We start from the raw sequence: 24511 nt of genomic DNA, 5'->3' as shown, positions 1-24511 counted from the left end.
TAATCAGCCAGTGCATGTTTTTCTTCTTCAACTGTTTGCTTCACTTGTAATAATCCTCTGCCACCTGATTTTCGGGGCAGATATAGTCTATCAGTATCACCACGTGGATGTAAGCTGTAGTGCATTGTCATTAGTTTCCTGGTTTTTCGGTCCAAAAGGTCCAAATCAGCTTGTGTCCAGTTAACTATGCCAGCTGTGTATCTTATAACTGGTATTGCCCAGGTATTTATGGCCTTGATTGTATTTCCACCATTCAATTTAGATTTCAAAATTTTCCTAACTCTGTTGGTGTACTCTCGCCTGACAATAGTTTTTACTTCTCCATGCTTGATGTTATCCAACTGCAGAATGCCTAAGTATTTGTAGGCTTCATTTTCTTTGCATTTAATTAGTTGGCCATTGGGCATTTCAATTCCCTCAGATGCAGTGATTTTGCCCCTTTTTATGGATACAGTGGCGCATTTTTCCATGCCAAACTGCATTGAAATATCGGTGCTGAATACTCGGACTGTATTTGTCAATGATTGGATTTCTATTATTATTATTATTATTATTATTATTATTATTGTTGTTGTTGTTGTTGTTGTACAATTGTATCACAGCGGCCAGTTGTTTCGCCGGATTTGGCATTGGTTACTAGTCGGGCCCCACCCAGGGGCCTAGGACGTCGTAACGTATTTTCGTAATATGCGTGCAGATCCAAGCAGTGCGGCTTTTTGCATTTGACTGATGGTGATTTTGTCAATTTTTAACTGTTTTAAATGTAATTCCAGTGCTTTTGGAATAGTACCCAGTGTGCCAATTACCACTGGAATTACCACTGCTGGTTTGTGCCATAGTCGTTGAATTTCGATTTTTAAGTCCTGGTATCTTGCGATTTTTTCATGTTCCTTCTCGGCGACCCTGCTATCACCTGGTATTGCGATGTCTATGATTGTGACCTTATTTTTCTCAACCAGTGTGATGTCTGGTGTATTATGCGCCAGTATTTTGTCAGTTTGTATACGGAAATCCCACAAGATCTTGACCATCTGATTTTCGGTGACTTTTTCAGGCTGATGTTCCCACCAGTTTGTTGCTGTTTTAATATTATAATTTTTGCACAAATTCCAATGGATCATTTGTGCTACTGAATTGTGCCGCAATTTATAATCAGTCTGCGCGATTTTTTTACAGCAGCTGAGTATGTGATCAACAGTTTCATCAGCTTCTTTGCAAAGTCTGCATTTGGCATCATCAGAGGATTTTTCGATTTTGGCCTTAATGGCATTTGTGCGGATAGTTTGTTCTTGCGCAGCCAGGATTAGTGACTCTGTTTCTTTCTTTAATGTACCTGTTTTTAACCATAACCAAGTTTGTTCACTGTCCACTTTATCTTTTATTTTTTCCAGAAATTGACCATGCAGTGCTTTGTTCTGCCAACTCTCCATTCTTGATTTTATCACATCTTTTCTGTATTCTTGTTTTGTCTGTTGGGCCTTCAGTAGATTTTTGTTCTTTACTTCGATTAATAGATGTTCTTGAGTGTCTTTTAAATAATCAGCCAGTGCATGTTTTTCTTCTTCAACTGTTTGCTTCACTTGTAATAATCCTCTGCCACCTGATTTTCGGGGCAGATATAGTCTATCAGTATCACCACGTGGATGTAAACTGTAGTGCATTGTCATTAGTTTCCTGGTTTTTCGGTCCAAAAGGTCCAAATCAGCTTGTGTCCAGTTAACTATGCCAGCTGTGTATCTTATAACTGGTATTGCCCAGGTATTTATGGCCTTGATTGTATTTCCACCATTCAATTTAGATTTCAAAATTTTCCTAACTCTGCTGGTGTACTCTCGCCTGACAATAGTTTTTACTTCTCCATGCTTGATGTTATCCAACTGCAGAATGCCTAAGTATTTGTAGGCTTCATTTTCTTTGCATTTAATTAGTTGGCCATTGGGCATTTCAATTCCCTCAGATGCAGTGATTTTGCCCCTTTTTATGGATACAGTGGCGCATTTTTCCATGCCAAACTGCATTGAAATATCGGTGCTGAATACTCGGACTGTATTTGTCAATGATTGGATTTCTATTTCTGACTTTCCATAGAGTTTCAAATCATCCATATATAGTAAATGCGAAATTTTTTCAGCTTTTTTGGCTGTTTGGTAGCCTAATTTCATTTTTTTTAAGATTACTGATAGTGGGATCATTGCGATGATGAAGAGAAGAGGTGAAAGTGAATCACCCTGGAAAATTCCTCGCTTGATATTAACTATTATTATTATTATTATTATTACTCTCTTATCTTTTTGACACATAGCTCAGGAAAGAAAATTCTCCAATTTCCCCCAATACCCTGATGTGGGTTGGGCTGAGTAATTGGCCCAAATAATTCAGCTTTCATACCCAAGTAGGTCTCAAACTCAGTCTTTCAGTTTCTAGGGCAGCACTTTAATCACTACACCAAGCTTGCTTTCTCTTATTGCCATCTGCCAATAAGCTGACCTTCAATATTTTTTACTAAAATATTATATCCCCATCTGTGGATAAACTGAGCCTTAAATATTGTAATGTTCACAATTGATTTAACCATTTTTCATAGTATTTACTTAAAAACTGGAGTCAGTTTATCCATTGATAGATCTACCCATGAGTACATACAGGGTATTATGGTCCTTTAGATAAATATTGTCATATAACCTCAATTGTGGTCATATTTTGCCACCTAAAATCAGCTTGTTCATGAGTATAGATATTTTTTTGCAAATGTGTCAGTTAATAATGCATAGGAAAGATATTTTAAAACTTCAAAAAAAAAAAGGATATTGATGCAAAATATTATTTTGATAACATTTGCTTTAGAAGCAAACCTACCTACTGAAAAAGCATGCAACTCCTGTATCTTTTCCTTTGGGCTCCAGTTTTCATTGAGCCAATCGTCTCTCTCCAACGAGCTTGCCCCTTGCACATAGTCCTGTTTGAAGAACTGACTTTGTAAAAAGATGTCTGGGTACTCCAGAGGCCATGGAGATACAGGCCCACTTCCAGAGAGCCAGGAGCTGGTATGGCAAACAGTGTTTATGCTATGAATTGTCTGGCATAGCTTGAGTTGAAAGGTTCTTCCCTCAGCAATGGGAAAGGGAGGGAACTGGACATCTGATGTTGCTGGCTTCTGCTACTTCCCTTGCTAATCTGATTCTTTGGTAGAGGAGAAGTGGCCACTGCTTCTGATGCTGCAGCTATCTAGGTAAGAAACCCATCTAACATGCCTAAAGCTACTCCTTCCAATCCTGACCTTCTATGGTTGATTCAGTTATAAAGAGTTTGTCTGACATGTTAAAGATCAGTGTTAACAATGTAATTATATTAGGAGAAGAAAAGGGAAAAAGATGGTGCTAACTACACTTTATGAACATATCACATCCCTCAGTAACGATTCTTCAAATAACTTGGGACAATCCCAGTGAATCTTTCACAATCTAAAATTTTAGGTAATCAGCTACAGACTGACAGAAGGTATCATCAACTGTTATCTACAAATGAAAATATAAATTCCAAATATGGGATACTGTACACAGTAGGAGTATACTGAGTCTTTGCTTTGGAAGTGTGACCTTTAATTAACAACTTACTGCATTGATTATTTCTTTCTGAGAACGAGAAAGATTTCTTTTCTCATAGGAAGATGTAGGCTTGTGTGTTGGTGGAAGATCAATCCTAAATTAAAAAATGTCTGATTTAGTAATTATCACTGCTTAATAAAAATCAATTCATATGAGAGTGGATGTTGAATAAATATATGTCTTTTCTAATGTAGTAATGTAATTTTACATTGATGGAATCTTGCAAATTCTGTATTTGATATTCTTTTAAAGTGACATAACAAATATCAACCAAAACAACTGAAAACAATGTAAGAAATTAAGGAAATTTAAGATAATGCACTTACAATTTCATTAGAAATATTCTTATATATTTTTAGGAAGCATATGTATGGATTTTATTTATAATGCAACTGCCTCACTTCACTAAAGGAAATAACATCTTGGAATGATTCTTATATTGTTATTTAACAACAAATACAACATTTGGCTGAGATTCTCCCTAAATCACCTCACCAAAGCTACATTCAACTCATCTCCTTCATCGTTCTATACAATGGCAAAACCTTTTGAAAGAGATTGTTGCAATTCTGCTCTTTATATTCATCTAAGAATTTCTCATCGTATGAAGTCTCTTTCATTAGTTGTTTTATGGATCAGAATAATGATTATGTGCAAAGAAAGAACTATACCCATTAAACATTTTTGGAATAAAATCATTAATTTTCCAATCATTTCTTATCTAATACAGGCAAATAACATCTGCAATAAGAAAAGCCTGCAAAAGCCTACTAAGGATTCATGCCTAGACTTCTATGTAGCTTCATCTTTTGGTAATTATTTTTAATCTGTATTTGTACACGCTGCAGAAGAGAAATTTTGAATTGGACAACTTTACAAGCAGTCTAATTTCTGGTGCCTAGCCACAACTTTACTTTTATAAGAGATTACGTGCATATAGTACTGTAGGCTTTTTCTCTCTCTAGTCCTCTTGAACTTTTTCTCAAGATATATAAAAGGCTAATTTTACATAGAATAGGCAATACCTTTCACCACTAATGCAATAATTGCCATTTGCTTAAGGAAAACCAAGTAACTGATCTCTAAAAAGCAGGTACTGTACTTTAGAGTAAGAGCATTTTTACGACAAACCAAACCTTTCTGACTTTTGCCTTACTAATTTTAGTATCTGCGCTTCCAAATCCAATATGAATTAAGGACAAAGATAAAAACATGTATTTAAAGCAGAGTTCATACTTTTACAAATTAAAAACTTGAATAAAGTTTGAAACAAAATAGCACAAACAACTTACATTTTGTCCAAATAAGATGATCGCTTTTTTCTGGGAGTCAGTAACACTATGATAAAGATGGTAATAATAAAGAGAGCAAGTACTGCGCCTATTACAGCCCCAGCTACAGCTACTGATGATGATTGCTTATATGGCACATCTGAAATGTAAGTCACCAATTGTTACAAACAATGTGGTTAATGGATTTTAAATTATATAAATAAAATGTAGTTTTCTGCCTTTAAAAATATTTCACAGAATCTACAATTGTTTTTATTGCATATGCATGAATAGCCTTGCAGTATGCAAAAAAGAGAGTTTATCTAGGTCAACAATTTAAATGTTGAAAATAACAAAACAAAAATGGAAAAATAAAATTCAGTGCCAGGCTTACAAAAAATTGAGAAAATTGAGTTTACAAATTTCTAGTATATTTTAGCTTAGCAAAAATTTGGATTTTGATACATGTATTGCATGTGAGACACTGAAACATTTTAGAAACCATTTTGTGAAATTTTATCAACAAAAATATATGAAGCACTAGTTATATTTAACCAACCATTTTTTCTTGTTCATTGTCAGCAAAATCACTATTATTGTAACTGAACTATCTATTTTCCAAATTGCAGGCAGCCGGCAGAAGTAGCCTGCAGTAATTCTAACCACTGTGCCACTGAGGCTCTCGGTGGTACAGTAATTTATTTTGGTAACAAAAGTTTGATGCTGTATTAACTGTAAAATGGATTAACTTTACAGTAATGCATCTAAATAAGTAAATGATAAAACACATTTTAAAAATATAAATAGGTAACTATGAAAATCTAATGTATTAGAAAGCCTTACATTTACAAAATGAATACACATAATTCTGAAGTCAATTTTTGTCTATCATTTCAGAATATTACATACTTGCTCTAATTTTGGATCACTGAAATAGCATGTTGTATTAAGCATTATATAGGCAACATTCCAGCAATCTATATTTTCAAATTTCAATAACATCAACATCATTTCTAAAGATCTGTTTTTGATCTTTCAAAAACATCCCAAATTATATGAGCATATGCAGAATGGATTTTCTCTGTTAAGCTATCCAAGCCGATAAATGAACATCTAATGACAATTTTACTACAGATGCTGAACAGAGATCAGACTGTTTAAAACTGTTTGACTAGGATAATTATGTTCAAGCTTCAAGTTCAGCCCTTTTGATGAACTGGAATATGTGAAATAAATAACTATAGCATTGTTCATTAAGATTCAATTGACAAATTATAAAATTCCATCTATGAATTTTTATGTTTTGTTGATAGTTTCTATTGAATATAAGCTGGCAGTTTTGTGTTTTCTTTAAAGTTAAGTTACTTAATATAGCATTCTGAAAAAGTTACCAACTTACTAAACCATAGGTAATATGCAGGTCTTATAATAGTCCACTTCCTATATTTTCCGTACATACAATTTGCACTTTTGTTAAAATCCAGGGAGAAACTAAATGAGAATGCCATTATATAAATTCAGAGGATAAATTCAACAATAGCTATTTTTCTATATGATACTTCTAACGTGTATTTCAACAATTATTGTTGGACAATAGAAATAGCAAAAAGCTATTATGCTCATGTCCTGCTGGTGGTATGTCTGCTCATCTATGTAGCCCAACTAGAAAACGATTTCTTTTTATGTGATTGCAGATTATTATTAAAATTTTACCCATGGCTAACTTTCTTACACATTTTCCTCTTCAATTAAAATAGTCAACAAATAATTGTACAAAGAATTTTTAACAACAGTATTAAAAAAAACATTTTTGTGCAACTTAGTGTAAATTATGTAAACTTCAACTATATAAGTGGTTTTCAAATTGTTTAATAACTTCTTCATAATTGCCATATTTAATTTATGCCAAAATACTTGAAACTATTTTTCTATATTATTCTATACTTTTCCATCCTACCACACTTGCTGAATATAGATGTTTTATTTTATATGCATTTCAGTCATTTATGCATGACCTACATTCAAGAAGTTAATTTAACAAAAGATTTATTTGATACAACTATTCGTACTTACAATAAATTTCTCTATTTACACCAAACATACATTAAGAAACACTGCAACATTGAACACTGTAAACCTATTATGAATCTGTTCATATTCAACTGTAAAACTCTGATAAATTTAACAAATTATAATAAAAAACAGAATATTGGGTACTTTTCGATTTTTGTGTTACAAAACAGCATTTAGAGGGCATACAGAGCATATTACAATGGAGATGTTCCTAGGACCACAAGCTATGTTGAAGATCAAAAGGGAAAAAAAATCCTTCAAAACAAAATCCAAAAACCAAATTACTGCCTCCTCCAACCAAGCAGAGTTTAGAATCCACTATTAGCTTAAGCATCTGACTAAAGACTAACTTTGATTAGAAACAAATACTTCAGTTAGATGATAAATCAGATCACAAAAACCTCACTTGAGTTCACAGGAAATATGGTGTAATAATTTAACTTCCAAAAACCTTGAAAAGGGATTTTGGTCAAATAAAATGTTAACACTCGAATTATCAATGTGAGAAAGATATGTAGAGAACCAGTTTAATGAATAACTATTAAGCTGCAGTCACATTTTTAAAGACATAGCAACCAAATCACAGTGTACTGTCAAAACTGCACCTTTATAGATACTATAATTGCTGAAAAGCTCTACAATACTGTGGATCTTTTTGTAATGTGTTCATAATACTCCAAGCATATATTGGAAACAGTTGCTAAGCAGCGCTATTTTTTCATATATTTATGCTGTCAAATTCAACTAATATTTTAAAGTTACTTCAACTTCTTTAAATACACTCACCTTTTTAATTTTATAGTTAATGAAAAGAAAAATTCCACTGATTTCAATGGATTTTGCTTCTAAGCACATATGCTTACAACTACTATTTGATTCTTATTGGTTGCACTGCATTATCCTCTGTACAATGAACTACGTTCTAAATCTATTGATAGAATTTTTAAACACCAGAGTTACTCTTTTTCAAGAGATCATGCATCCCTTTTGTCATAAATATTTGCTCCTCCCATCTATTCAATTCCTTAGGTTAACAGTAAGCTTCCATAACATTTCTTCTGAAACAACATACATTTCCCCAAATATCTCACAGGAAATACGCTATTAGGAAAGATTTCTCTTTAAGCAATATTTTATGTTTGTGTTGCCTTTTCATTCTTTTTTTCAAATTATCCAAGATTGTAGCTTACCATATACATAAAGTTACTCTTGCTTTTAAAGTGGCCCCTGCTCTGTAAGAACTCTTTATATAGCCCATATATGTCTCGAAACACCACCAAACTCTGTGATAAGTCAAATGTTTATTTCTTAAAATGCACCTTCATTGAATATAGAAGTTGCATCTGAGATTCAATGCATTTATAGGTTTGTGCTTAACAAATACTCAGTAGAATGGTTAGGGAAACTTAAGTCTTTTCTGAACAATATTTAAGGAAAGCTGTTTAATTGAAACAATATATAATAAACCTTATGAAAGGGATTGTTCTTGAAATTTAACTAAAAGATTTGAATTCTCATATTCCAGTGCTTGGAAATAAGATGCAGTGTAAAAAAATATAATGTTCCTGTTACATTACAATTTCTGTTCATTGAAATGTCCATTGTAGCAGGTTCAGTGCAACAAGTTGTCTGTAAAAGATACAGTATCTAATTATGGCAAGGCTCAAAAATGTAGAGGTATTACATTCTGTGCAGAAAACCTAATAAAGCTTTGAAAAAAACTGTGCCATCAGAATAGTTCATATCTTAAGTAATTTCTGTAAACAAAATGTGCCTTAGCTCTGATTCTGAATCATCATCATGTTCCCATTAAGTAGAACTAGTTGAGAAAGTTCTATCAAGGTAATTTTTATCATAAATTTACAATAACAAGACAGCTGTTTCAATTCAAACTTTTTATAAGAATTTCATTTTTTTAAACGTAGCAGGTTGTTCTTATCTTGTGCTATATGTCAAATAGAGCACTATATTAAAAATCATTTTTATGAAAGACAGTAGTACAGCATTGTGAAAAAAAAATCAAAGCAGCTTCAGTACACTTAAATGAGGTTTTTACATTTCATTTGTCAAGTTAGAATATAAAAAAGCTTGAAAATCAACTTGGAAACGCTTATTCCTCAAGAAAAAGTATAAACAATCTGAAAGTGATCAGCTAACGAAAGAACTTTATATATAGTCAAGACACGAAGGTGGATGTTACCATTACACATACCATTCCTTCCGAGATATTACAGAGCCATCTACATGTGAAACTAAATCATCTTCATTTTCATCATAACATTCATCACCCAAGTATTTCATTCCCAGAGTTCCACTTTCATAGTAATCCATTGGTCTTTCATACCTGTCCTGGTATCTGTTAATAGTATCTACTTTGTTCCAGTCTGTTTTTTCAGTTTCTCCCATGTAGTCTTTAGTTAAGTGACTGTTCACAGGATGTTTTATTTCTTTTTTCACACTGTCAGGGTAAGAATCCACATCCTCAACCTGCAGGGTATCTATCTGGGACTCCTTTTGCATATCTGATGGTGGACTGTAGTTCTTAGCGAAGTAGTCACCACGGAACGTCCTCCTTCTCCTATACCAGACAGCTCCAACCAGGACACATACAAGTATCAGGAAAAGAGCCCCACCCACTGCACTACCGATGATGGTGCCCCAATTGTCTTCCTGTATTTCTGGCCATGATGATGTTGGAAAAAGCTTTAGTTTTGGTTGAGTTGCTAAACCTGTGTTGCCATCAGTTGAAGGAAGCCATGGAATCGTGAATGGTGAAGTGGTAGTAGTGGGAGGATCTAATGAAAGAGCAAAGAGATACACAAGACAGAAAAGGCAGAAAATGTCAATGCAAACTATTTTAAGTTAAGAGCTGATAAGAAAGCACAGTTGATGAGTAAGAAAGTGTACTTTAACATAGTTTTTCATTCTTCATTTTATTGTAAAACTGTTTACCATTGGTGGAAAATACAATTATGTACAGCTTCTGGATAGTATATATATATATATATATATATATATATATATATATATATATATATATATATATATATATATATATATATATATATATATATATATATTTATTAGTCAGAGTTCAAAATAAACTAATGAAAGCCCTCATGGATTATATATTCCTTAGGAAATATTAAAGAATGAAAAACTAAAAAAAGCATGCTAAGTTAGCTAAACATAATTTAAATCTTGCCTCCAAAATAAAGTATGATTTTAGGATTTAGAAATCAGTGCTTTAATGGTTTCGTTGGTTGGTTGTTCATTGCAATGTTTCCGATATTCTTGGTGTCTGCTTAAATAGTTAATCAAACACAAAAACTAAAACTAAACCTTAGAAATAATTCTCAAATTAAAATCATTTTTAAATTTTATATGACATGTGTAGAATGTCTATCTGACATAAAACAAAGACTTCTACTATGATAATGTTGTTATAAGTCTAAGAAATGCATATAAATAATGTGGAGTATCAGCATTGTTCACGTTTATCAGGAACTAATTGTGCAAACTGAATGCATATTTAAATTGAAGTATTGGAATTCTTTGCTATATATAGATATATGTTAAAAGCAAGATACAAACCAGAAAGCAATGCATATGAAGCAATAGCTCTGTTCTAATGCTATATGACAAAAGAATTTTACTTTTATTAGTCTGACATTACCAATGTATCTAGAAAAATGGGTTAAAAATATACTAAACATGCCAGCAAATTTTGGATCTCTAGTATCTATTGAACATTAACAATTACGATTCATGTGAAAATAAATTATGCATATTATGGAAAGAATCTTGGAAGAAAATGAAAGTGTTAAAAAAGATGATCATTTAGAGTTTTTTTAAATAGTTTCCTAAGCATCAGGATATTATTTACTGTAGAAAGCTATTAGTAAGTGTTAAAAATAATGTTTAAGATACATTCAAAGATATCATTAGCAATGTAGCAATACAAAACCTAAGCTCAATGTAAGAAACTAAGGTATTTTAATTACTGGGATGATTATAACTGAAATTAATATATACCGAATATTTCAATTAATCATATCATTATTTCATTGAACAGCCTATATAGAGCTTATTTTTGTAATGCCTTGCGATCAAGTTAAAAAATCCACAATAAGTTAAAAAATACATTTAGTTAAAAATTACTGTTAGGTCTACATCATATGTAACTTAATCATTCTCATTATGTAATTTGTTAATTAATTATGCCCATATTAAACTGTGTTAAATGAAAAATAAAACAGATGAACAGAGATATTACAGAGATAAATGAATGGATCTATAAAAATGTTTAAAAATGAATGAAAACCACTGATTTCCATCACCATCTTACAACTGAAAAACAAGCAAAACTCAAACCCTAACCTTCTGCATTTTTTTCAAACAAAAGTATCTCAAAAGTTGTCTCCTTAAAAAAAGTGATAAACATGATGATCTTATGAAAATATTTTATTAATCACATGGTTCATCATTGTTAACAGCACACACAACACACAGAATCCATATATGTGTGTGTGTGTGTGTGTGTGTGTGTTGTATTTGTGTATGTAATAAAGGCAACAGTAAAAGTATTGGGTTTCTGTCTGGATGGTCTCTTATGACGAGCCGATGGACAGAGAATGAAAGCAGTGAACTTCCTCCCATATTTGGGTATACCAGGTGTTGTGACTTTAAAATATATATATTTTAAATATATATATTTAAATATATATATTTATATATATAGACAGATAGTAACTGATTCAAAGAAGAACAAACTAAGATAGCAGTCTACTGAAATTCTGTATAGTAGAATATATAGTATCAATAGTCAAGGTAAGTTAGAAGATATTCCTTATTTATATGATCTTCTAGTAGTAGAACATGAGGTCAGATAGTATTATCAAGTTGAAGGAGATAAAATTGATGGAATATGTACAAAATTACAGCAAATAACACAAGAAGAATCTATAGTTTCAAAGCATATAAAGTCAGCAAATCTGAAGAATGATAGTGTCCAACAGCCTGAAAGAGATCGGTCTACACACCAATCAAAAGAGAGATTTAACACTGCGTGCAAACTATCACATAATATCCTTAATTTTACAGACTAGCAAAATAAGGTTTAGGATTAATCAATGCAAATTAGAGCCTTACATAGAGAGGCCAGAAATTTAGGGTGGGTTTTAAAAAGACTAAGGAACATGAGACTATATTGCTGATGGACAGTAGATATTCAATAAAGTCAAAGCATACCAAAAAGAAGTCAATTACATGCTTCACTGATTATAGAAAGGGCTTTCAATGTATGAACCATGTCAATTGTGAAATGTCCTTAGGAAAATCGAATCAAGAAGTAAGACAAAAGGAATACTGACACGTTTGAATTTTGGAGAAAACTAATACCAAAAGCAAAAGAGAGTATAGTGAATAGCCAATGAAACTAATACATAGATTTTAAACCACCTCAATACAAAGTTCCCACTCAAGGTACAAATAATTAGACTCAAATTATATTTTGAGTTACAGTGATAATAAGCGTGTTTTGGGGAAAAGCTTGGTTGGAGAGTCATAATTCTGAAGAATGTCTATCTATATCCTTACCTCTTTTGAAACTCTTTCTATATGACCAGTAAGAGTTAACACTGGTCAGACGGTACATAATCGATCAATTAGGGCATTAATACATTTAATTTACAAAGCAGTAAATGCTATCATATTTTAACAGAAGTCATAGCAATTCCCATATGTAAAATATTAAAAATATATTCTGGATAACTGTAGTGAGAAAAAAAAGGGAATGGGACGAAAATCACCTACAAAAAGGTCTTAAAACTGACTTCAGAAACAAGTTTTAAAGCCGCAATTTATCAATAACAAAAAGACACTCTTAAGCTCCTTAAAAATAACATCCATTTGTTACAAGCTTTTATGTACTGTATCTTATAAGCATCAATCAACTATTCTTATTTGTCAAAAATGCACATCATTTTAAAAGCCACAAAGAATCATAATGACGAATTAAAGAATTTTTTTTGTTTTTTGTCCGTCAGTTTTTCAAATTGCTTTCTTTTCCAGGGAGTCTCACCATAGTACATTATTCATCTATTAGCTGTCATAATTCTGTTGCCTTCATCTATCCTCTGATTCTGATAATAAACAATGGCCAGCTATCCAGTCTTTCACATCTGCCTTATAGTTCAAAATATTTAAATATTTAAAATGTATAAGTGTTAAACAATGGGGAAAGAGGTTACTGGACATTTCTGGATTGTATTTGTATGGTGAGGACTAAAGATGAACTGTTATGACGCAACAGGAACAAGCAGGACCGAGGGAGAAATTTACAAGACGTTTAACATGTGGAAAGAAATACAGCTTTTAGAAAATATTTAAGAGAAAAACACAACAAATGTGCCAGAATCCCCAAAGCCCAAGAAGCAATGTTTTTCCTCTTCTGCACCCTTCCTACTACCACCTATGAGTGACCCTCTAAGTAAAAGAACTGAGAGAAACTGCTTGAATAAGGGAGGAAGTGAAACAGAAAAGTATTTCTAAACAGCTCTAGTTAAAAGCTGTGTAAAACTACAGGGCGGGGCATAACCTTTTCCTAGGGGGTCACAGCAAGATCGACAGCAGTTTACAACTTCCACGACACCTCATTTTAAAGCCCATAAAAAACTGAATTGAATGAGCTATTAAATGTTAAATTTGCTTTAAGAATGGCTGGAAAATTCAATTCGGAAGAACAAAGGATCATTGACAGAATAAAATGCATTGCCTTTCGAGAGGCTCGCGATGCTGGAGCGACGTTTATCAATCGAAAATGGATTGCAAACAAATTGAAACGTCATCCGGATTGGGTTACTGATAATTGGAACAAAACAGCCCAAGAATGTTTCACAAAATTTGGAGAAGGGCGTCCTCTGCAACTGTCCCAAGAAAGCAAAGCCATCATTGCAACTGGCAGTCGCAAACAACGAAAAGGAAACCGAAAAGTGGCCCAAGAAATCCTTCAAATTCATGGAAAACGAATGACGTCTGGCCGGGAAATTCGCCAGATCTCAATCCGGCAGAGAACATTGGGGCCATAATTAAGGATGAAGTGGAAGCTCTGATGATTCAGGAGCAAGGTCAAAATCGATATTCGGTTGAAACTTTGAGAATGAATTTGGAAACTGTGTTGAAAAATCTGGAAAATCGAACGGAACTGTTTGAAGATTTGTTGTGTTCTTATCCACCTCGTTTGAATGCTGTTCGAAGGGCTAATGGTGGTCATACTGACTATTAAATCGTGTCAATAAACTCAGTTTTTGATGGGCTTTCGAATGGTGTATGAATTATTTGTGTTGTTATTACAAGTGTTGCTGTGACCCCCTAGGAAAAGGTTATGCCCCGCCCTGTACTATATGCCGATAGTTTTCTCACTTTATCTATTGAAAATACAAGTTTTTTACACAAGTTATTTACTTAAAAACATCACAAAAATATCCACTGCAATTTAGAAAACTAGGGGCCAGGTTAACTAATGAACCATCTTCATTCAGTTACATCAATCCAGGCAGTGAAAACATGTGGTAGACCCATCAGCTAAATAATTCCAACTAGTGGGGTCTAGGAAGTGAGGTTTCTCAGCTGTTGCTCCTGCCCTGTGGAACATACTCCCTCCAGAGGTGAGGTGGCCTCCCTCTCCTGGCCTTCCATAAAGGTATAAAAACATGACCAATGAGCATGCAGCTGTGAGGTTGATCTCCCGTCTTGTAATCATTTTTTAATATAAATTGCCTCTTTTAAATTTTATATACTTTTACATTTTAAACTTTTAATATTTTATTGTATATTTCCCAGAGTTTTTCCATGAAAAAGATAGGCAGTTGTTAAATATGACAAATTAATAAACATGTAAATAAATAGTGTGTGTTTATGAAAAGTGGTTCTGAATAGGATTCATATTTAGCCATAAAACATAGATAAGATTATGCAAATAATTTCTGCCGTACTTAAATCTAAGATTAAAAAAGTGAAGAATGCATGCTTAGTAGATAAATGGATGGCATGCAAATTCAATAAAGCAAATAAATATATGTGGGCAACAACATACCTAGAACATGCAAATACTCCTTTTCAAAATCTTTCTTCCTTGAGATTAGCTAGCCTATCTAGGACACTTCATCATTAGGCAAACAGACTTCTGCTCAACAATTGAATTTCCCATTATTCATTATTCCCTTTCCAGTCTGAGAATACTACAAATACATTTCAGAGAACCATTTAATTTATTAGACCAGATTGGAAATGCAAAGGATATGGTGGAATTAAAATGCTGTTTATAGGTGAAACAGTAAATATTTCCATTCTTTAAAATCTGTATTTAATATCCTATTCACCAAACTTAGTAGTAACTATCTAAGGATGGGTAACATATCCCAAACTCAGAATTCCGTAAGTGCCACCCAAATTGAATTAACAAAACATAAGATTCTAATCTGGGAGCATTTTCCATTAAAGTTAAGAATAACTTTATACTAGCATAACAGTATACTAGAAAAAAATCATGTTCACTTTTTATATGTAATATTTCTTTGTTATCACTATCCCATAAATAATATGATTTTTTAAAATTATTTGGTTTAGTTGCCAGAATTCCTAAACGATTAGCACATCAGGAACTGAAACAAACATTTTGAAAACAATGTTGAAATAATTAATTAATTTCTTTGGGTACAAGTGCTCTGCTCAATTTAAAAAAAAAAAAAAAATTGTGCTGCACACAGTTAAATTTCAATTAAATTGAAACCCTGATTTTATTATAGATCATGTGTTAAAAAAAAACTAAAAACCTTAATAGAAATATTAACTCTAACAAAAACTTACAGTTATAATATTATTTCTTCATTTTTTCAGGAATTACCTATGAAGATATTTATCCTTCCCTCCAAATAAATTTCCAGAAGTGATTCAGAAGGACATTAAAGTATACAATATAAAAGTAGCAGCAAATAGATGAGACAAAAAGATCATATAAAAATTAAGAAGTTAAAAGGTCACAAGAATAGATCTACTGGATTAGGTTGCCTTTGATTCAAGAAGCAGAACACAGTCATTATAATCAGAATTGTTTAACAGTGAAATGTCATGGGGTAACCTAATTTCAAATTAATAAGAGAGGGGGTAAGAGAAAGGTGGGGGGGGGGATCCCTTCCCAACTCACTGTAAATAAACTGACATTTTCTAAATTTAAATTCATGTATTGTAGCTTTTTTAAAAAGGTACAGAAAAAGTACCCTTGCATTATTTTTATTTCCCACTTCTTTGTGAAAGAATGCTTACTGATTTTGCAGATAATTATCACAGAATAATTTTCTCTATTGATAATTTGTGCTCTTGTATCACTAATGTATTATCTCCATATTTTAAATACTAAGGACATTTCCAAGCATAGAACGGGATTCAACCATTATATCATGCATTAAGGGTGCTTCTGGCTTTCAACATTCAACAGATGTGAAAGCCTTATTTTCATCATCCCAGCAGAAGGGATGCTGTTAAAAGAGCAATGTGGATTAGACATCTAGGGACATATTTCTTTGATTCCTTATTATTGCTATGTAAAGAGTGGAACTACAGCCCAATTATGTTTTTGATGGCATCATTTGCTACATGATATTTTTAGGTCTGGCTTAGCAATAATGGGTCTCTTTTTTGATATAATGGAAAATGATGTTAAATTGCGTCAGTCTAGTGACTTCTAAAACCCAGGGAAACTCACTCACTCCTATTATTTTATTCGTATTTTGAAATAGTCTATAATTCTTTCTGTGGTCTCATGTTTTTCTTATGTCTCACTGGGAAATAGAATAGACAACTCAATGCTGATTCCTGTCAGAGCACTACTAGGGAAAACTACTAGGAAAAAAATGTTAAAATGGTTCAAGATTTTAAAGGATGTTATTGAACAATTATATCCAGACTTTATGGATGAAAATTCAACACACATTTTTCTTTGTTTAACTTGCAGCTCATGTACGAAGTCACTAAATAACTTTCCAGATAGGCTGAAAAATGATGGAAGGAACCATATGCTGTTTTCATGAGACATATCCAACTGCCTGGAATCTAAAATAAATCATTTACTTGAAGATTTAGCATAGGTTCAAATTATTTGTATATTTGCATACAGATCAACTGTATTATCTCTTTAAATATGTAAAATATTTTGTATTTTGTGCAAAATTCTGCATGTTTGGAAGTTGAAAGTCCTATTTTTAGTGCAAAAGGCCAAATACTGTTTTAGCGTAGAATAAATAGGTTTGAACCTAAAATGCTTGAAATAACCCATTTCATGCTCATGCTCATTTTCCACACCCAATTATCTTTGTAAGTAGGGGGCTGAAACTGAAACAGACTGGCTTGTTAGTTACTGAAACAAAGACAGAATTAACTCTTGGTACTAATATTTCCCATTTCATATTTCAAGTAGCCTTATGCTACACTGGTTTTCTACTTAAGAGTATACACACTATTTGTGATCTGCTTCTTGTGCCAGTACTGTAACAATAATTATGCCATTTTTCTCACTGTTGTGTAGAAATATACATACTTTTAAAATCACAATTAGATTGAAGTAAACCTTAAGTCACGCAAAAAGAACGAGAGTTTTTGGCATTCAATTCCATTTAATGTATAAATAATTTGGAAGTTTTGTTTTTCAAGCCAATATATAAAATGTTAAGTAATTATCTATGATAACAATTTATTATTTATTTGCATTGTTTATCTGCTACTTCCTATAAAGCATTTTAACAAAAAAATAAGAGTGATTTAGTGAGGCAATACCAATTATAAAATATAGGACAAAGCATTAAGCATATTTAAAATAAAAATTCTGAAAAGAAATTTGTTTTTGTGTTTCAACAAGAAAGGCTTAGGTGAAAAAAATTATGCAGTAGAGACCAAATCTTGAAAAATGATTTTAAAAATGAACTATATTAGACAATACTCTGATATAACATTTAAGAAAAAATAAAATGTAAGGCAAAGGAAGGGGGAGGGGGATAATAACCAAAGAGGAGGGGGAAAACTTACCTAATATGTAAATAGTCTTTTGATCACTTTTTTGACCAAGTGAATTGGCCACTTTACAAATATATGTTCCAGTATAATTGTAAGACAAAGGACTGTTGAAATGCAAAGTATTGTTGGAAGGCTGTAATCCCTCAGGCCAATGTCCATCCAGCCTGAATTGTAAAATATTTAGAGCAATATGAGCATTTTGCAAATAATATTTCATTTGGAATACTGATTGTTCTCATTTTCCAGAACAGAAATATTTTCACTTTCATGAAACCAATGATTATAACCATTGAATTTTATGCTACTAACAAAAGAATTCAACAGAATCATTAGTTTGTCATGAAATAATACAGGAAAAGCAAGTTTTATTTACAAAGGTGTTTAATCACTTCCAGAAGTGTTATCTAGAATATATAATTGGTAAATAGTATCAAAGAAACACCTAAAAGTATACAAAAACATAATGTGTGTTAATGGAAATCAAACTACATATTTTAAAAAGCATCTTTATAGTTATTTATTTACAGCTTTCATATTCTGAAATCTGTTACTTAGCATATGCATGTATATGCTATATTATCTAAATGATAGGAAAATATATAACAAATATTGAAAAAAGAAGAAAACATGCTAGCAAGTCTTTCCTAGAAATCTGACATAATTTGGAGCAAGGAGCAGTCATGGTTAGATGAGCTTCTGCACAATTATGTGCCAGTTGCATCCATTCCTGGACCCAAGAGCCCTGCTCACAATGTGTTACCTCAGTGGCAGACCTTTTCTAGTGTGGTGCCCAGATTATAGAATCTCCCTCAAGATCTGTTATGCCAGCAAAGCTGGGGATCCCAGGGGATAGGCAATCTTGTAATGGGCTCTGATATTATTAAGTTATTAACTTGTTTCTTGATTAATTCTGTTTTTATAGTTCCTAATTTTTCTATAAGATAGATAGATGATAGATAGATGGATAGATGGATGGATGGATGGATGGATGGATGGATGGATGGATGGATGGATGGATAGATAGATAGATGATAGATAGATCGATCTATTCCCTGGCTAATATTTGTATATACAACCTAAGAGATACAAAGATGCTTAAGCCAGGTTTGAATGGACCTATGGAGCTGCTTGTCTAACAGATAAGAAGCTAAAAGTGACTATTTGAATGTTCTAAAGTGACACTGTCATTAATTTTAAAATGGCAGGCAACTGAAGACACAAAGCAGGTTTTAACACTGATGTTACCAGAAAATATAAATCAGAGACCTACAGATTCAAACTACTAAACCTGACATGGAAATTTTAGATCTATATATGGTTCACATCTATTACCAAGATTTTCTAAAAATACTGTTTTGGAATCCTTAATTAGTTCTATATGAATCATGAACATTTTTCTATAAAGTATGAGCTACCAGAATAAAATGTAATACATAATATTTTATTTTTATTTGTTCTTTAAGCCAAACGTGTGGAATCACCCACCACAGAGAGGAGAAAAGAGTCACCCTAACTTGCAGTTGCTCTGTGGGAGAAAGTGGCAGAGGCCAGAATATTGAAGCTTTTATCTGCCTGTTCACAAGAGAATGCAGTTAGTCTGGCAAGATTCTTGTAAATAGGAGATCAACAAGAAATAAACTATTTTAGCCTACTCTCAAAGTACTTTCTGGTTCCCTGCACATGACACAGGGTGGATATAAAATAAAGTAATTTACATCATCTATTGTTTTAAACATGGTATTTATGGTACACATAATTAGTTTAACTTTTTAAAAATAAATTATTCAAATTGAACATATATTTAAGTTATTTAGTATGTAGGCAATGTAATAATGTCAACTTTGTTGAAAATTAGTCCAGCATTTCAACACTATTGTGAACGCTATTTGTCACTTTTGATTTACTGGCTCAGAAAAAGTGCCTTTTAATCTAAAGTTTTATTTCCAATTAAATATTTTTGGAAGATTCAAAATACTTTTCTCTAAACAAGTAGTCCTCAACTTATGACTTCAAAGGAGCTTAAAATTTATGTTAAGTGAGATACCTGTTAAGTGAATTTTACGACCTTTCTTGCCACCATTGTGAAACATTGCAGTTGTTAAGTTAGTAACATGGTTAAGTGAATCTGACGTCTGTATTAACTTTATTTGTCAGAAGATCACAAAAAAGGATCACATGACCCTGGGGCACTAGAACCGTCATCAATATGAGCCAGTTGTCAAGCATCCAAATTTTGATTATGGGGATGCTGCAACAGTTGAAGAATGGTCATAATTCATTTTTTTAATGATGCTATAAATTCGAACAGTCATTAAATGAATTGCTCTAAGTAGAGGATTACCTGTACAATATATTCTGATATAAATATACTATTATAAACTTATTATTAAATTGATCTCATTTGGATAAATTTAACTGATTTTAAAAATGACTTACCGACTCCATGTAAACTCCATTGGTAGTGGATTTGCATCAGCATTACACCTGAGCAAGACATTCTCTCTTCCAATATACCAGTTTCCATCATATCCAGTTACTGTAACCTCAGGAGAATCTACAAACATACATAATTATATGCAGTTGCATAAGCCATTATGGAAGTACTTAAAATTAAGTCCAGAGTAAAATCTAAAGAACAGACAATTTTAATGAAGAACACTTCATTTTATAATTTTAAAGGCTTATATTACTAATACAAAATAATCTTTTATCTGTTAACTGCCTATATCAAACTACCTGCAGCAACACCTCTAAGATAAAAACATGTAAGTTGGTTCCTAACAAATCATAACTTTTAAAAACGTGATAGATAGAATAAAGTAGATATTTTTTGCACAGAAAATCTGATAAAAATTGATAATGTTTTTATCAAGATCCATGATAAAAGGACCAGGTAGTAATTTTATTTTTTTTATTGTGTTGTTTTATGGATATATTAGAAACAGACCCCAAATTAGTCTGAAAGGAAACAAGAAATAAGTTTCTTTTGATTGATAACTTATTAGACTAAAAATTTTACAATGCAAGATCCAGCAGAAATAATTAGTTGTAGACAAATATGTTATCTTCAGTATATGCTAAACAGTTTTGTGTTCATTCATAATATATGTTCCATATTGTTACTTTCAAACACAATATAACTTATCTAAACAAACATTTTGAATCAATTTCATTAACTGAACTCTTTTGAGATTTATTGCATCTCAAAATTTGGATAACTAGGGAATCAAAAGACAGCCGTTGATGTGCAAATTAATTCATAAGGCCCAAAACAAAATGTATTCTCAAAAGCACATTAAACATGTTTAATATCAAAACAGACAATTCCAAATTAGTCATAGCCCCTATTATTAGCAAGTGCCAATGCATCTTTATGTGCCTATAATAAAATACATATTTAAAAAGTTACTCTATTTTTATGTAACCTAAATGTTTATGTTTTAAAGAGTCAGTTTGATGTAGTAGTTATGATTCTCGGCTAAGAACTGGAAAAATGTTTGTTCTAGTCCCACCTTAGGTACAACACCAGCTCAGTAACTTTGGGCCAGGTATTCTCTCTTAGTCCTAGGAAGCAGGCAATAACAAACCACTTCCAAAATCTTAGCAAAAAAACTGCAGGAACTTGTCCAGGCAGTCATCAAGTATCAACATTTATTAAAAAAGCATCAAATAATAATGTTTCAATATCTTTCAGATCCATTTGAAGCTGATTAAATTAAACATTATGCTAACATTCATAACTTGAAATAGTTTTACAGAAAGAAAAGTGATAAGTAGGGTTGGGCAAGCCGAGGCCCTAAAATGCAAGCCTCCATCTTACAATGCTTGAAGCCCTTTCTGAACTACAATAGCTGAAAATCAGAATAGCTATTATCATTCTAATTCATGAAATGTATGAAAGAACAGATTTGAGTTTGTATGTGCATGTGTGATATATTATCCCAAACCAAGAAAAATATAGAAATTTTTTCTCATACCCACTTGTGAGACCTGACCCCTATATTATAGTATAAGTCTGTCCAAAAAAGTAGGTGTACATACCAAAACAAAATATATACCTACTAATATATAATTACTTACATTGAATATCAAGCACATAAAGCATTCTTATCTCTTTTTCCAAGGCTGGGTGCCTCACAATACAAGCTATACGTCTTCCTCTAGCAAAGCGGGTAGGAACAAGCTTATACTGGCTCTGCACTGTGACTGTTTCATTTGGATACGATGTTGAAGTGGATTCCATTTCACCAAGACCACCTTCCCAGAAAACCTCTGCAGCTGGTTTTCCAGTGGCTGCAGTACAAATGGCTGCAACTGTCTGATTGGCACCATCTATTAAAGGATTTGGTCCCTTTGTTAAGCTCACAGTTGGTTCAACTACAGAAAAAATACAAATAATAATAATAATAATAATCAAATATTTTAACTATTTTAAAAACTTTTCAAGATAAGAGTATGTGGAACAATTTCCAGCTTCCCAACATTCCCCTCTGACTGTAGTTTCTGTTCCACAGAAATGAACCATCTTATAAGAAATGGATGGCAAAATATTAACAACATTAGTTGCAAGACTATGGAAAGTTATACCATTCATAATAGACCCATCCTCTTCTGAATTTATATAAAATGGAAAATGTTTTGCAATATTCATATGATGATTGATATCATGGATATAACTGTGGATAAACTATAATCAATACTGTTTCCCTGAAAATAAGATCTCTCCAGATAATAAGCCCAATCGGGCTTTTGAGTGCATGCACTAAGCCCTCCCCTGAAATATTGCAACACAGCAGCAGCCATGAGGTGCCCACGCTTGCCACCTCCTGCACCTCAAAAATAATAAGACCTCCCCAAAAATAAGCTGTCTTATTTTCAGGGAAATGCGGTAGTGCAAATTTTATTAGATATTGAAATGTGTCTGTTATGAGCCAGATTGAATTAATGAAATGTGTTTTAAAAAGACATGGATTTCTCTTTTCTTCACTAAATTACAATCTGGTATCTTCATTCTGTGGCCAGTTATCTACAGTGGGGCAAAAAAGTATTTAGTCAGCCACCAATTGTGCAAGTTCTCCCACTTAAAAAGATGAGAGAGGCCTGTAATTGACATCATAGGTAGACCTCAACTATGAGAGACAAAATGAGAAAACAAATCCAGACAATCACATTGTCTGATTTGGAAAGAATTTTTTTGCAAATTAAAGTGGAAAATAAATATTTGGTCAATATCAAAAGTTCATCTCAATACGTTGTTATATATTCTTTGTTGGCAATGACAGAGGTCAAACGTTTTCTGTAAGTCTTCACAAGGTTAGCACACACTGTTGCTGGTATGCTGGCCCATTCCTCCATGCAGATCTCCTCTAGAGCAGTGATGTTTTGGGGCTGTCGCTGGGCAACACAGACTTTCAACTCCCTCCAAAGGTTTCTTATGGGGTTGAGATGTGGAGACTGGCTAGGCCACTCCAGGACCTTGAAATGCTTCTTATGAAGCCACTCCTTCATTGCCCAGGCGGTGTGTTTGGGGTCATTGGCATGCTGAAAGACCCAGCCACATTTCATCTTCAATGCCCTTGCTAATGGAAGGAGGTTTGCACTCAAAATCTCACAATACATGGCCCCATTCATTTTTCCTGTACACGGATCAGTCGTCCTGGTCCCTTTGCAGAGAAACAGCCCCAAACCATGATGTTGCCATCCCCATGCTTCATAGTAGGTGTGGTGTTCTTTGGATGTAACTCAGCATTCTCTCTCCTCCAAACACGACGAGTTGTGTTTCTACCAAACAGTTCTATTTTGGTTTCATTTGACCATATGACATTCTCCCAATCCTCTTCTGGATCATACAAATGCTCTCTAGCAAACTTCAGACGGGCCCGGACATGTACTGGCTTAAGCAGGGGGATACGTCTGGCACTGCAGGATCTGAGTTCCTAGCGGCGTAGTGTGTTACTGATGGTAGCCTTTGTACGTTGGTCCCAGCTCTCTGCACGTCTTCATTAGGTCCTCCCATGTGGTTCTGGGATTTTTGCTCACCGTTCTTGTGATCATTTTGACCCCACGGGGTGGGATCTTGCGTGGAGCCCTAGATCGAGGGAGATTATCAGTGGTCTTTTATGTCTTCTATTTCTAATTATTGCTTCCAGAGTTGATTTCTTCACACCAAGCTGCTTGCCTATTGCAGATTCAGTCTTCCCAGCCTGGTGCAGGTCTACAATTTTGTTTCTGGTGTCCTTCGACAGCTCTTTGGCCTTCACCATAGTGGAGTTTGGGGTGTGACTGTTTGAGGTTGTGGACAGGCATCTTTTATACGCTAACAAGTTCAAACACCTGCCATTAATACAGGTAATGAGTGGAGGAGAGAGGAGCCTCTTAAAGAAGTTGTTACAGGTCTGTGAGAGCCAGAAATCTTGCTTGTTTGTAGGTGACCAAATACTTATTTTCCATCATAATTTGCAAAAAAAATCTTTCCAAATCAGACGTGATTGTCTG

At 33.1% G+C, this 24511-nt stretch overlaps 1 protein-coding gene across 3 annotated transcripts in view; it reads right to left on the bottom strand.

The window, feature by feature from the left end:
- The window catches only part of NECTIN3 (nectin cell adhesion molecule 3), a 75025-nt gene that overhangs the window by 5352 nt on the left and 45162 nt on the right, over positions 1-24511 (bottom strand). Inside the window, exons 3-8 of one of the 3 annotated variants that reach the window (XM_032219233.1) lie at positions 22097-22393; positions 20453-20570; positions 18029-18180; positions 4898-5036; positions 3615-3699; positions 2857-2956 (exon numbers count right to left, since the gene is read on the bottom strand). In XM_032219233.1, coding sequence (XP_032075124.1) covers positions 2857-2956; positions 3615-3699; positions 4898-5036; positions 18029-18180; positions 20453-20570; positions 22097-22393 — 891 coding nt within the window. Of the gene's footprint in view, positions 1-2856; positions 2957-3614; positions 3700-4897; positions 5037-6729; positions 9745-18028; positions 18181-20452; positions 20571-22096; positions 22394-24511 lie in introns of those variants that run through there. The other 2 variants (XM_032219232.1, XM_032219231.1) reach the window with 2 other exon arrangements.

This window comes from Thamnophis elegans, chromosome 6 (genome assembly GCF_009769535.1).
Source record: "Thamnophis elegans isolate rThaEle1 chromosome 6, rThaEle1.pri, whole genome shotgun sequence".
In the NCBI taxonomy this organism is placed as follows: Eukaryota; Metazoa; Chordata; class Lepidosauria; order Squamata; family Colubridae; genus Thamnophis; species Thamnophis elegans.
Note: the sequence above shows the minus strand (reverse complement) of the source record. Positions and strands in the feature narration are given on the sequence as shown.